The sequence below is a fragment of the Oncorhynchus clarkii genome, chromosome 12 (assembly GCF_045791955.1).
Source record: "Oncorhynchus clarkii lewisi isolate Uvic-CL-2024 chromosome 12, UVic_Ocla_1.0, whole genome shotgun sequence".
Lineage (NCBI taxonomy): Eukaryota > Metazoa > Chordata > Actinopteri > Salmoniformes > Salmonidae > Oncorhynchus > Oncorhynchus clarkii.
Window position 1 is genome coordinate 26,223,812 of NC_092158.1, and position 15,109 is coordinate 26,238,920.

At 43.8% G+C, this 15,109-nt stretch overlaps 1 protein-coding gene across 1 annotated transcript in view; it reads left to right on the forward strand.

The window, feature by feature from the left end:
• The window catches only part of LOC139422932 (neurofibromin-like), a 66,013-nt gene that overhangs the window by 13,171 nt on the left and 37,733 nt on the right, over positions 1 to 15,109 (forward strand). The window contains exons 8-20 of the mRNA XM_071174414.1: positions 1,925 to 2,082; positions 2,163 to 2,336; positions 2,474 to 2,602; positions 4,969 to 5,043; positions 5,853 to 5,984; positions 12,467 to 12,601; positions 13,069 to 13,182; positions 13,285 to 13,364; positions 13,513 to 13,636; positions 13,854 to 14,100; positions 14,282 to 14,355; positions 14,470 to 14,553; positions 14,673 to 15,014. Of these exons, the coding sequence (XP_071030515.1) occupies positions 1,925 to 2,082; positions 2,163 to 2,336; positions 2,474 to 2,602; positions 4,969 to 5,043; positions 5,853 to 5,984; positions 12,467 to 12,601; positions 13,069 to 13,182; positions 13,285 to 13,364; positions 13,513 to 13,636; positions 13,854 to 14,100; positions 14,282 to 14,355; positions 14,470 to 14,553; positions 14,673 to 15,014 (1,868 nt within the window). The remainder of the gene's footprint in view (positions 1 to 1,924; positions 2,083 to 2,162; positions 2,337 to 2,473; positions 2,603 to 4,968; positions 5,044 to 5,852; positions 5,985 to 12,466; positions 12,602 to 13,068; positions 13,183 to 13,284; positions 13,365 to 13,512; positions 13,637 to 13,853; positions 14,101 to 14,281; positions 14,356 to 14,469; positions 14,554 to 14,672; positions 15,015 to 15,109) is intronic.

A 15,109-nucleotide genomic window follows, 5' to 3' on the forward strand; every position in this document is an offset into this window, starting at 1 on the left:
CGCGAATGCGCACTGCATCGATTATATGCAACGCAGGACACGCTAGATAAACTAGTAATATCATCAACCATGTGTAGTTATAACTAGTGATTATGATTGATTAAGTTTAATGCTAGCTAGCAACTTACCTTGGCTTCTTACTGCATTCGCGTAACAGGCGTGCTCCTCGTGAGGCAGGTGGTTAGAGCGTTGAACTAGTTAACCGTAAGGTTGCAAGATTGAATCCCTGAGCTGACAAGGTAAAAATCTGTCGTTCTGCCCCTGAACAAGGCAGTTAACCCACCGTTCCTAGGCCGTCATTGAAAATAAGAATGTGTTCTTAACTGACTTGCCTAGTTAAATAAAGATTAAATAAAGGTTTAAAAAAATATAAAAAATACAAATTGGCAAAATTGGCGTCCAAAATTACTGATTTCCGATTGTTATGAAAACTTGAGATCGGCCCTAATTAATCGGCCATTCTGATTAATCGGCCGACCTCTATTTTCTACATTGTAGAATAATAGTTAAGAGATCAAAACTATGAAATATCAAAAAAAAGTGTTAAACAAATCTAAATATATTTTGACCGCTTTGCACACTCTTATTCTCTCAACCAGCTTCACTTGGAATGCTTTTCCAACAGTCTTGAAAGAGTTCCCACATATGCTGAGCACTTGTTGACTGCTTTTCCTTCACTCTGCTGTCCAACTTGACCCAAACCATCTCAAATGGGTTGAGGTAGGGTGATTGTGGAGGCCAGGTCATCTGATGCAGCACTCAATCACTTCTTGGTCAAATAGCCCTTACACAGCCTGGAGGTGTGTTGGGTCAATGTCCTATTGAAAAACAAATGATAGTCCCACTAAGCGCAAACCAGATTGGATGGCGCATCGCTGCAGAATGCTGTGGTAGCCATGCTGGTTAAGTGTGCCTTGAATTCTAAGTAAATCACAACAGTTTCACCAGCAAAGCACCATCACACCTTTTCCTCCATGCTTCACAGTGGGAACCACACATACGGAGATCATCCATTCACCTACTCTGCGTCTCAAAAAGACACGGCGGTTGGAACCAAAAATCTCCAATTTGGACTCATCAGACCAAAGGACAGATTTCCACCAGTCTAATGTCCCTTGCTGGTGTTTCTTGGCCCAAGCTAGTCTTCTTATTGGTGTCCTTTAGTAAGTGGTTCCTTTGCAGAAATTCGACCATGAATGCCTGATTGACGCAGTCTCCTCTAAACAGTTGATGTTGAGATGTCTGTTACTTGAACTCTGTGAAACATTTCTTTTTTGGCTGCAATTTCTGAGGCTGGTTAACTCTAATGAACTTATCCTCTGCAGCAGAGGTAACTCGGGGTCTTCCTGTTGTGGTCCTCATGAGAGACAGTTTCATCAAAGCGCTTGATGGTTCTATCCATAATATGGATTTGGTATTTTACCAAATAGGGCTATCTTTTGTATACCACCCCTACCTTGTCACAACACAACTGATTGTCTCAAACGCATTAAGAAGGAAAGAAATTCCTCAAATTCACTTTTAACAAGGCATAACTGTTAATTATAATGCATTCCAGGTGACTACCTCATGAAGCTGGTTGAGAGAATGCAAAGAGTGTGCAAAGCTGTCATCAATGGCTACTTTGAAGAATCTCAAATATAAAATCTATTTTGACTTAACACTTTTTGGTTACTACATGATTCCATATGTATTATTTCATAGTTTTGATGTCTTCACTATTATTCTACAATGTTTAAAATAGTGAAAATAAAGAAAAACCCTTGAATGAGTAGGTGTGTCCAAACCTTTGACTGGTACTGTATGTCTGTTATTGACTGCTGTTGCTTGGTTGTGTCTCTCCCAGACTGTGTGTTATTGACTGTGTTGTTGCTTGGTTGTGTCTCTCCCTGACTGTGTTGTTGCCTGGCCGTGTCTCTCCCAGACTGTGCAGAGAAGCTGTTTGACCTGGTGGACAGTTTTGCTGAGAGTGCCAAGAGGAAGGCAGCCGTGTGGCCACTGCAGATCATCCTCCTCATCCTCTGTCCCGACATCACACAGGACATCTCCAGAGAGACTGTAGAGGACACCAAGGTCAACAAGGTCAGAAACAACCCACCCACGGGTCAGGGCACACACACTAGGGTTCTAATCAGTACACTACTCTTCTCTGTCCCTAACAGAAACTGTTCCTGGAGAACCTGAGGAAGGCCCTGGCCGGCCACGGGGGCAGTAAACAGCTGACTGAGAGTGCTGCCATCGCCTGTGTCAAACTCTGCAAGGCCTCCACCTACATCAACTGGGAGGACCACTCTGTCATCTTCCTCCTGGTGCAGTCCATCGTAGTGGACCTTAAGGTGAGCATCAGCCACAGATGGTCCTCTGATCATCAGTGTTATGGGAAGGTATTATAAACATAGTATCCAGTATTAGTCACCAGTGGTAACCAGTCACAGCTGATGCTATGGACTTTGTTTCTCCCTTCTCCTGTCAGGCCCTGCTCTTCAACCCAACCAAGCCTTTCTCCAGAGGGGCGGGAAGCCAGAACGCAGACGTGGACCTCATGATCGACTGCTTTGTCTCTTGTTTCCGCATCAATCCCCACAACAACCAGCATTTTAAGGTATTTATTCGTGTTTATTAAGGATCCCTGCAGCTACTCTTCCTGGGGTCCAGCAACATTAAGTCAGTTATATATACAGTTTAAAATATTGCATGACATTACATTTCATAACACTTACCCAAAAATTGAGTGTGTTCCTTCAGGCCGCTACTCCACTATCACATATTTACAATACAACATCCATGTGTATATACATGTCTTATCATGTGTGTCTGTGCCTGTGTGTGTTTCTTCACAATCCCTGCTGTTCCATGCGGTGTATTTTTATCTGCTTGCATCAGTTACCTGATGTGAAATAGAGTTCCATGTAGTCATGGCTCTGTGCCATACTGTGCGCCTTCCATAGTCTGTTCTTGGCTTGGGGACTGTGAAGAGACCTTTGGTGGCATGTCTTGTGGGGTATGCATGGGTGTCCAAGCTGTGTGCTAGTAGTTTGAACAGATAGCTCAATGCATTCAGCATGTCAAAACTTCTTTGAAAAACAAGTAGTGATTATGTCAATCTCTCCTCCACTTTGAGCCATGAGAGATTGACATGCATATTATTAATATTAGCTCTCCGTGTACATTTAAGGGCCAATTAACATTTTCCAAGGTTCCTCTTTGTGGCACCTGACCACACGAGAGCCTTTAGGACCTGCCTTGTTGATAGTGTTGTTAAAAAGACAGCAGTGCTTTATTATGGATGGACTTCTCCCCCATCTTAGCTACTGTTGTATCAACATGTTTTGACCATGACAGTTTACAATCCAGGGTTACTCCAAGCAATTTAGTCACCTCAATGTCCACATTATTCATTACAATATTCAGTTGAGGTTTAGGGTTTAGTGAATGATTTGTCACAAATTACAATGCTTTTAGTTTTTGAAATATTTAGGACTAGCTTATTCCTTGCCACCCATTCTGAAACTGACTGCAGCTCTTTGTTAAACAGTGATTTCACTCGCTGTAGAAATTATGTGTATAGTGTTGAGCCCTCCGCATACATAGCTTTACTCAATGGCATGTCATTAGTAAAGATTGAAATAAGTAAGGGGCCTAGACAGCTGCCCAGGGGAATTCCTGATTTTACCCGGATTATGTTGGAGAGGCTTCCATTAAAGAAGACCCTCTGTGTTCTGTTAGACGGGTAACTCTTTCCAGGATCTGTCGCAACCGGGAGACCCATGAGGCGGCGCACAATTGGCCCAGCGTTGTCCGGGTTAGGGGAGGGTTTGGCCGGCAGAGATGTCCTTGTCCCATCACGCTCTAGCGACTCCTGTGGCGGGCCTGGCGCATGCACGCTGACACGGTCGCCAGGTGTACGGTGTTTTCTCCGACACATTGTTGTGGCTGGCTTCAGGGTTAAGCGGGCATTGTTTCAAGAAGCAGTGTGGCTTGGTTGGGTCGTGTTTCAGAGGGCGCATGGCTCTCGACCATCGCCTCGCCCAAGTCCGTATGGGAGTTGCAGCGATGAGACAAGACTGTAACTACCAATTGGATATCATGAAATTGGGGAGAAAAAGGGGTAAAAAATATATATTGGGACAGGTAACTCTTTATCCACAATATAATAGGGGGTGTAAAGCCATAACACATACGTTTTTCCATCAGCAGACTATGATCGATAATGTCAAAAACCGCACTGAGGTCTAACAAAACAGCTCCCACAATCTTTTTAGCATCAATTTCTCTCAGCCAATCAATTATCAGTCATTTGTGTAAGTGCCGTGCTTGTTGAATGTCCTTCCCTATAAGCGTGCTTACAGTAAAATAGAATTGTATCTGGCCAAACACAATTTTTTCCAAAAGTTCACGAACGGTTGGTAACAAGCTGATTGGTTGGCTATTTGAGCGAGTAAAGGGGGGCTTTGCTATTCTTGGGTAACATAATTACTTTTGCTTTCCTCCAGGCACACTCTAGGCTTAGATTGAAGCTATGGCAAATAGAGGAGGGCCAATATCGTCCGTTATTATCCTCAGTAATTTTCCATCCAAGTTGTCAGACCCCGGTGGCTTATTGTTGAAAGACAATGATCGTTTTTTCACTTCTTCCACACTCACTTTACGGAATTCAAAATTACAATGCTTGATTTTCATAATTTGATCAGTTTTACTTGGATGTGTGATGTCGTGTTTGTTGCTGGCATGCCATGCCTAAGTTTGCTAATCTTGCCAATGGAAAATCATTAAAGTAATTGGCAATATCAGTTGGTTTTGTGATGAATGAGCCGTCTGATTCAATGAATGATGGAGCTGAGTTTTGGAGTATAGGTTTTCATAGAAAGGGTTGTTGGTGCACACTTTTTAACCACATACTGGTGTGTTGAAGTAAGGACTCTGTGATCCTTGGTTAATCTCTCTCTTTATTTTTCTCCTCCATTTCAGGTCTGCCTGGCGTCATCCTCCCCTCCCACCTTCCACTTCGTCCTGGTCAACTCCCTACACAGAATCATCACCAATGTAAGTGTGTGTTGTCATGGCCCAACATAGGGTTAAGGGATCAATCAACACACCAAATGCCAATGTCCAGTTCCACTATTCAAAGTATATAAAGTGACCAATGCTGTGTGCACACAGTGCATGTCTAGAATGACCAGTGGTAACCTTATCTGTGGTGACTTTGTGTAGATGATATCACTACTGTATACACTGGGCTGGCTCTATTACCCAGCCATTAGATCGACTACCATCTCACTCTGGATGAGCCATGCAGGGAGAGGAAGTGCTGCAGACACTCATGTGGTTTGTGTGTGTGTGTGTGTGTTTGTGTGTTTCAATAGGAAGTGCCTGAGGGAAGATTTCATACAGAGACCCTTTTATTAGCTCCCCATGTGCCTAGGAGACTGTGTGTGAGGGAGTGAGAGTATAACTGGTCTCTCTCTCACCCCCCTCACGCAAAGCACTTCCTGTCTGTGAGCACAAGTCAGAGGCTGCTTTTGTTCCTGCGTGTCTCTGTCTGTCTGGGTTGGTGGGTGGGTAACAGAGAGTAGGAGAGTACAGCTGCCATCTTTCTCCCCTCCAGGCAAACTGGAGAAGTCCCATCTCTCCACCCTAACAAATCCTACTGGGCTGAAGGCCCCATGTCATTTTCTGAATGAGTTTCGATTGGGATAAGACTCAACACCCACTTACTATTTAACCTACAGGCCCTTGTATTATCCAAGTCTCTTTACAGGATAACGTTTCTGTTTCAAATGTTTTATAATGAAGCCTACAGTAGATTTGTTTAGAGGGTTGAGTTTAACCCTCTGTCCATTCCTTTGCTGCAGTCTCCATTGGACTGGTGGCCTAAGATTGATGCGGTGTACTGCTACTCAGGAGAGCTGAGGATCATGGTTTCTGAGACGCTGGGCCACGTGATGAGGGGCTGCAGTACGCACGCTCCCCTCCGCATGACTCCGGTAAGACACACACACAACAGAACACACACTCTTGGAAACAAAAACATACTCAACAAACCCAAATATTAGCAGTGTGCATGATTCTTTTTTAAATTAATGGGCCATGTTGGGATGAGATGTTTATTCAATGCCAGACTGCAGCGTCTGTGTGTGGTTTTACTGTGGAGAGCAGGAGCTTCACAGCAACGGTAGCAGCAATCCCCCCCCACACAGACACTCTTTCTTCTTTTTTCTCCAAATACAAACTTATACATACAAACGACAAGTTACAGACGCACTCAAGCAACGACTACATCTCCTCTGCCCAGACCCGTATGCTCACACCCCCATCCTTAGTGCAATATTGTTTGCCACTTGGCCTTAAATTGTACCAATTTGTTTTTCGTGGTCGCCCATGCTATTTTAATAATATATCATTCCATTTTTCCATTATGTACATGATGGCGGATTGATTGATTTCCAAGTTTTTAGTATGTTTTTTTCAAGATGAGTGATGTATCGTCCAGCTCATTGGGTATCTCTCTACACCACTATATGCAATGTCATGAAATATGAGGATAGATAGATTAAAAGACAGTTTACATTGCAATACTTCTGACAGCCAACTTTCTTGCTCCGTCCATACATTTTGCACCTCATAGTATTCCCAGAAAGCTAGTAGTTTTACACTTAAGACATGACTCTGCTGTTGTGCTGTAGACTGAGTTTTCTCTCTTTTATAATAAATTGTAAACATTTAGTTTATACTGGATTAAACATACATTTTCGTTAAGTGTAATTTCGTTACTTTTGCGCCAACTTTCCCTCCACTTGTGCTAACATCATTTGGTTCCAATCTTGGTTCCAATAGTTTTTTTTCTTTTTTATAACTCAAATAAGATTAATTCAAGGTTGCTCTGATGTTTCGAAAATATTTATATACTAAACTTTTTGATACACTACATGACCAAAAGTATGTAAACACCTGCTTGTCAAACATCTCATTCCAAAATCCTGGGAATTAATATGGAGTTGGTCCCCCCTTTGCTGCTATAACAGCCTCCACTCACTAGATGTTGGAACATCGCTGCGGGTACTCCAGTCAGCCACAAGAGTATTAGTGAGGTCAGGCACTGATGTTGGGCGGTTAGGCCTGGCTTGCATTCGGCATTCCAATTCATCCCAAAGGTGTTCGATGGGGTTGAGGACAGGGCTCTGTGCAGGCCAGTCAAGTTCTTCCACATTGATCTCAACAAACCATTTCCGTATAGACTTCGATTTGTCCATGGGGGCATTGTTATGCAGAAACAGGAAAGCGCCTTCCATAAACTGTTGCCACAAAGTTGGAAGCATAGAATCGTCTAGAACAGTGGTTCCCACATTTTTTTTATAGTCCTGTACCCCTTCAAACATTCAACCTCCAGCTGCGTACCCCCTCTAGCGTACCCCCTCTCACCTCTTTTTTGTCATCATTGTAAGCCTGCCCCACACACACACACACACGATACATTTATTAAACATAAGCATGAGTGTGAGTTTTTGTCACAACCCGGCTCGTGGGAAGTGACAAAGAGCTCTTATAGGACCAGGGCACAAATAATATAATAATCAATCATTTTGCTCTTTATTTAGGCATCTTACATATAAAACTTTATTTGTTAATTGTGAATAACTCTCTACAGGTTAATGAGAAGGGTGTGCTTGAAAGGATGCACATATCTCTGCAATGTTGGGTTGTATTGGAGAGCGTCTCAGTCTTAAATCATTTTACACACACAGTCTGTGCCTGTATTTAGTTTTCATGCTAGTGAGGGCAGAGAATCCACACATACTGTAGGTATGTGGTTGCAAAGGAAATCAGTGTCTTAACAGCGCGATTTGCCAAGGCAAGAAACTCTGATTGCAGCCCAATCCAGAAATCTGGCAGTGGCTTCTGATTAAATTACATTTTCACAGAACCGCTTGTTGCAATTTCGATGAGGCTCTCTTGTTCATATAGCGGTAAGTGGACTGGAAGCAGGGAATGAATGGGATAACGAATACAGTTGTTTGTTTCATCAGTTTCGGGAAGGTACCTGCGTAATTGCACACCCAACTCACTCCGGTGCTTTGCTATATCACATTTGACATTGTCCGCAAACTTGAGTTCATTTGCACACAAAAAAATCATACAATGATGGAAAAACCTGTGTGTTGTCCAACTTCTTAATCAGCCTCAATTTTGTCCCGCATATTGAATATAAATGGACTGTTTGAAAATGTCAATACATTTTTAGTTGGCGTACCCCTGACAGCATTGCGCGTACCTGCATACCCAGTTTGGGAATTCCTGGTCTAGAATGTCACTGTATGCTGTAGCATTAAGATTCCCCTTCACTAGAACTAAGGGGCCTAGCCTGAACCTTGAAAAACAGCCCCAGACCATTATTCCTCCTCCATCAAACTTTACAGTTGGCTTTATGCATTGGGGCAGGTAGCGTTCTCTGGCATCCACCAAACCTAGAGTTGTCCGTCAGACTGCCAGATGGTGAAGTGTGATTCATCACTGCAGTCGACGAATGGCATTGCGCGTGGTGATCTTAGGCTTGTGTGCTGCTGCTTGGGTATGGAAACCCATTTCAGTTCTTGTGCTGACGTTGCATCCAGAAGCAGTTTGAACTCGGTAATGAGTGTTGCAACCAAGGACAGATTTATAAACGTTATATGCTTCAACACTCGGTGTTCCCGTTCTGAATTTGTGTGGCCTACCACTTCGCGGCTGAGCCGTTGTTGCTCCTAAACGTTTTTCCTTCACAATAACAGCACTTACAGTTGACTTGGGCAGCTCTAGCAGGCCAGAAATTTGACGAACTGACTTGTTGGAAAGGTACCATTGTATGACGGTGCCACGTTGAAAGTCACTGAGCTTTTCAGTACGGGCCATTATACTGCCAATGTTTGTTTATGGAGATTGTATGGCTGTGTGCTCGATTTTATACACCTGTCAGCAACAGGTGTGGCTGAAATAGCCAAATCCACTAATTTGAAAGGATGTCCACATACTTTTGACCATATAGTGTATATGTCACAAGTAAAAGCCTTGTGTTGGGAGTTCATACAATACCATGTCTGGAAGGTTAAAACCACCCTCAGACTTTCCTTTTTATTCTATGAATTTTATTTGCCCACGTTAAGTCTTATTACTGAGTATACTTTTTTAAAGAATGTCTTTGGTGGGGTAGGTGGTATTACAGAAAATAAATAGAAGACCTTTGAGCCATGCCATTCTTATTTATGGAATGCATTTCAATTAACAGGTGTGCCTTGTTAAAGCCATTTGTGGAATTTCTTTCCTTCTTAATGTGTTTGAGCCAATCAGTTGTGTTGTGACAAGGTAGGGGTGGTATACAGACGATAGTCCTTATTTGGTTAAATACCAAATCCATATTATGGCAAGAACAGCTCAAATAATCGAAGATAAATGACAGTCCATCATTACTTTAAGACATGAAGGTCAGTCAATCTGGAAAATTTCAAGAACTTTGAACGTTTCTTCAAGTGCTGTCTCAAAAACCATCAAGCGCTATGATGAAACTGGCTCTCATGAGGACTGCCACAGGAAACAAAGAACCAGAGTTACCTCTGCTGCAGAGGATAAGTTCATTAGAGTTAACAGCACCTCAGATTGCAGCCCAATTAAATGCTTCACAGAGTTCAAGTAACAGACACATCTCAACATCAACTGTTCAGAGGAGACTGTGTGAATCAGGCCTTCATGGTCAAATTGCTGCAAAGAAACCACTACTAAAGGACAACAATAAGAAGAGACTTGCTTGGGCCAAGAATCACGAGCAATGCACATTAGACTTGTGGAAATCTGTCCTTTGGTCTGATGAGTCCAAATTAGAGATTTTTGGTTCCAACCGCCGTGTCTTTTTGAGACGCAGAGTAGGTGAACGGATGATCTCTGCATGTGTGGTTCCCACCTTGAAGCATGGAGGAAAAGGTGTGATGGTACTTTGCTGGTGACACCGTCCTGTGATTTATTTAGAATTCAAGGCACACTTAACCAGCATGGCTACCACAGCATTCTGCAGTGATACGCCATCCCATCTGGTTTGCGCTTAGTCGGACTATCATTTGTTTTTCAACAGGACAATGACCCAACACACCTTTAGGCTGCGTAAGGTCTATTTGACCAAGAAGGAGAGTGATGGAGTGCTGCATCAGATGACCTGACCTCTACAATCACCCGACCTCAACCCAATTGAGATGGTTTGGGATGAGTTGGACCGCAGAGTGAAGGAAAAGCAGCCAACAAGTGCTCAGCATATGTGGGAACTCCTTCAAGACTGTTGGAAAAACATTCCAGGTGATGCCAAGATTATGCAAATCTGTCATCATGGCAACGGATGGCTACTTTGAAGAATCTCAAATATAAAATATATTTTATTTGTTAAACACTTAAAAAAAAAAAAATTGGTCACTACATGATTCCATATGAGCTATTTCATAGTTTTGATATCACTATTATTCTGCAATGTAGAAAATAGAAAAACCCTTGAATGAGTAGGTGTGTCCAAACGTTTCACTGGTACTGTATATAAATCTGATAACTCTCTTGATAACCTTCTTTGATAACCACTCACTTCCCTGTCATTGTGTGTGTGTGTGTGTGTGTGTGTGTGTCATCTTGCTCATATCTGTGTGTTTGGTCTACTCATCTCATGGAAGTGAAGGACGGCAGAGGGAACTCTCTGACATCATTGACTCGGTGGTGCTTCTTCTGCTTATTTTCTCTTTTCATATTGCCCCGTTCTTTCCTTCTCCTCCTCCATTTTCTTTGACCTGGCTGCTGCCGCTCACTCACTCAGATGCCAACCTGTCACAGTCACTGTTTTGCATGGCAGTGGGCGTCTGTTGCTGTAAGTATAACTGCCACCCCTACCACTCCCCACGCTTCCTCCTTCCGACTCCTCTGCAGCTGACCTCTAACCCCTGACCCCACCCTCAGGCTACCACAGATAAGAGAGAGCCCCTGTCGTCCTCCACCTCCTCTGTGCTCTGGTTGAAGTGAGCCTGTGTCCGACTCCTCCCTCCACTCCATCTCATCTGTATGCTAGGCTAGCTCCTGGAGCATGCTTCTCAGTCTGTTAGTGCTGAGCGATTTTTAGTGCTTTTTGAGGTCGTTTCGGTTATTAAAAAATAACCACTGTTTTCGATTTTCGTTAAGATGTAATTCAATATTAAATGCACTATGCATTATGTGGATTGAATGCTGTAACTAAACAGAACAATTAATAAAAGGCCAATGATGTTTGTGACCATGACTGCTTATTAACCATTGTTTATTCACATTACTTTAATAACATATTTCAGTTTGTTTTATTTGATTACTTTATTATTTAGTTCCAAGTCATCTCATCTCTATAGATCTGCTGCCTACACTGTCTGACAAAATCACTATTTTAGTAGTTCTTCAAAGTAAATGAGGCATACTTTTGTTATTGCTGAATACCAATTATCAATCACTTAGATCATGTATTTTCAGGTAGATAACTCACAAAGCAACTGCTCTCTGTCTCGCACGTTCTTCTCTCTTCTCTCCCTCAGTGTCTGCCCCACACAGACCGGACAAATAGGCACGCAATGGATTATGGTCATTGTAGTTAATTACCACTCTTACTATGCTAAACCATGTGGAACATTGGCCTGTTGGAAACTAAACTCTACTAAATCGCCCAGTTCGGGCTTGATCTGATTTATCTCTAGAGAAACTGCACATTGAGCTCACAGAAAAAATCTGAACAAATAGAAGTTAAAGTAATTGAACAGATGTTGGTCAATTAGTTGTTTTAAAAAGAAAAACAACGGACTTGTTGGTTAATTGCTCAGCACTACAGCCTGTTGAGGCTGAGTCCTACTTGCACACTCACTAATACTTTGGATTGTTCATCACCTTTATTTGAACTCCTAAATGGAGGATTTTAATATAATCACAGTGTTGATATGCCTTCAAACTAGGTTCTATGGATGGCTACTTGGTTGTGTTTATCACCTGTGAACGGATGAGAGGCCTATAGAATATTTTGGTGCATAGTTGAATATTTCCTTCAAACACCACTAGAATGCTATTTCCTCATCCATAATTCCTGTTTGCAGTGTCCTGGTGTTTGTGTGTGGGCCTGCCCATGATGGTTTAGGCATGGCTCCTGTCTGTTTGTCCACCTCCTGTTTCATGGCCCACCAATGAAGGGCACTTATGAAACAGTGTCTCTCTCTCTCGCGCCCCCTGTTTGACCCCTGATTCCTTCTCTCCTGGTGGCTCTCCTGATCCCTGTGCGCTGGGTCACTGTTGCTCGGAGGGTGGGAACTTGTTTGTCTGATTACAGTAGAGATACTCTGCATCTGTTTCTCCTTCTCCTCTACTTAATTTTTCCTTGTTTACCTTTCTCTTTTCTATCACTCTCATCTTAAAAGAATGCTCCTGCTAATGGCTAGTCTCTACTGTTCGTTTCCTTCAGAGTCTGACCTTCAAGGAGAAGATGACCAGTCTGAAGTTCAAAGAGAAGACCACAGACCTGGACACGCGTAGCCACAAGTACCTTCTGCTGGCTCTCGTCAAGCTCATCCATGCTGACCCCAAACTCATGCTACATGTTAGTGTTTGCTCTGTTTACTTTAGGACTCCTGGACAGAAATAATGTGTCTTTTGCTGTTTGAGGATGGCCGTGTAACACAGTAGTTGTACTTATCCTTTAATTCTACATTTGTTGTGTTGGATTAAGCGATTTATCGTTGTTAATTCCACTTGCAGGGTTAGAGTTAGACAAATTAGTGTTAGGTTAGAGACTTGTTAAAAGTCTTAGGGCTCAAACACACCAATAGCGCTTGCCTGCCGAAAGTACTTGCAAACCGATGTTACATGTAGAATTGTGCGAAATTGTCAGACGTCAACAGCACACTCAACAATCGGTAGACGAACGGGAGATCCACATTCGGTGTGATGTGTGCCACCCTTTTTAAACTGGTTTGGGATTTGCAAAGACTTTTAGGCAGACTAGACTGGGAAAGCCACTCTTGGCATGTTTGTACATTTGTGTATGTGTGTGTGTGTGTGTGTCAGAACCCGGGTAAGCAGGGTCAGGAGATCCAGAGCAGTACAGCAGAGCTGATCACCGGCTTGGTGCAGCTGGTGCCTCTGGCCAACATGGGAGAGTGTTCACAGGAGGCCATGGAGGTGAGCCCCATCTCTCGTTCTCTCACGCTCCTTTTCTCCATTATGGTTACATTTTGCCACAGTAGCTAAAACATACTCCTTGTGTTCTCTTCCTTTTTATAGGCCCTCTTGGTCCTGCATCAACCTGAGGCCATAGAGCTGTGGAACCCAGATGCTCCCATTGAAACCTTCTGGGACATCAGGTAGCCTCAGCCCTCCTTTTTATCTATATTGTTTTATAGATGTTCTCTTATCTTAGATGCCAGTTAAAATTGAGTGTTCGTTGATGCTGATTGGTTAGCACAGATGGAGGTCACCAGTTTGACTGTGATTGACTGTTGTACCCTACAGTTCCCAGGTGCTCTTCTTCATCTGTAAGAAGCTGGTTGGCCACCAGATGATCAACAGTACAGAGATCCTTAAGTGGCTGAGGGAGATCCTCATCTGTAGGAACAAGTTCCTCCTCAGGAACAAGGTGAGCCACAGTGTTGTGGGTTTTGTAGTCCTTATACCTGTGGGTCTCATCCAGGAGGGCACAAGGTTATAGAAAGTTCAGAATTATATTTAGGCATATTTGTCTTTTTGAGTTAAGCAAAAAGGTAGCTCTAGCATTCAGAACCCCCTCCTGAATGTGACCTTTGTTTCACTATTCTCCAATGTTCTAACCGTTCTGTCCTGTCTTCCTCCCCCAGGAGCGGGCCACGGTGGGCAGCGGCATCCCGATCTGCAGACAGGCCCAGACCAAACTGGAGGTGTGTCTCTACATGTTCCTGTGGAGCCCTGACATGGAGGCCGTTCTGGTGGCCATGTCCTGCTTCAGACACCTCTGTGAGGAGGCTGAGGTTCGCTGTGGAGTGGACGAGGTCCCGGTCCAGACCATCCTGCCCAACTACAACACCTTCATCGAGTTTGCCTCTGTCAGCAACATGATGTCCACAGGTTAGTAGTGAATGAACGCGCTAATGACCTATAACCTGGAGTTGATGGTGCTATGTCTTATGGTGTATAGACAGAGTACCACCTCTAGAGGGCAGTCACAGCATGAGAGCTCAGCAGGTGATGACGTCGGGGCTGTCTGAGAGGCCAAGGCTCCTGTCATGGTGTGTTTGTGTGTTTTCAGGCCGGTTAGCCCTGCAGAAGAGAGTGATGGCTCTGTTGAGGAGGATCGAACATCCTACTGCAGGAAACACAGAAGTGAGAGTGGCCTGCTGCTGTTCATACCCTTATGCTTCAATATGGAGTGATGTTTGTGAAACACGATATTCACATCAACTCAACATTTGCTTTGTTTTATAATCCTCCCCATAGGCATGGGAAGACACACATGCAAAATGGGAGCAGGCGACCAAATTAATCCTCACCCATCCCAAAACTAAGCTAGAGGATGGCCAGGCAAGCAGACATCCAGTAGCCTGTTCTTATGCATTCTCCTTACGCACATCAAAATACACTTCACAAATGAATTGGTTGTGGATTGATGTTGTCCCTCTGTTGCTCCTATCTGTGTCCAGGAGTGGATCAACATGACAGGCTTCCTGTGTGCTCTGGGAGGTGTGTGTCTGCAGCAGCGCAGCGCCCCAGGCCTGGCCACCTACAGCCCCCCCATGGGGCCTCTCAGTGAGAGGAAGGGCTCCATGATCTCCATGGGCTCCTGTGAGGGGAACACGGAGACGCCCCTGGGCCGCTTCCTGGACCGCCTGCTGTCCCTCATGGTTTGCAGCCATGAAAAGGGTGTTCAGATCCGGACCAATGTTAAGGATCTGGTGGGCCTGGAGCTCAGCCCAGCTCTTTACCCCATGCTCTTCAACAAACTGAAGAACAGCATCAGCCGCTTTTTCGACGCACAGGGGCCGGTGAGAGGAACACATACACATGTACAGTGAAAAGGGTTGTACCTGTAAATCCAAAGACACTGTTAACCTGTGTGGTAAAATGTATACTTTTTTTG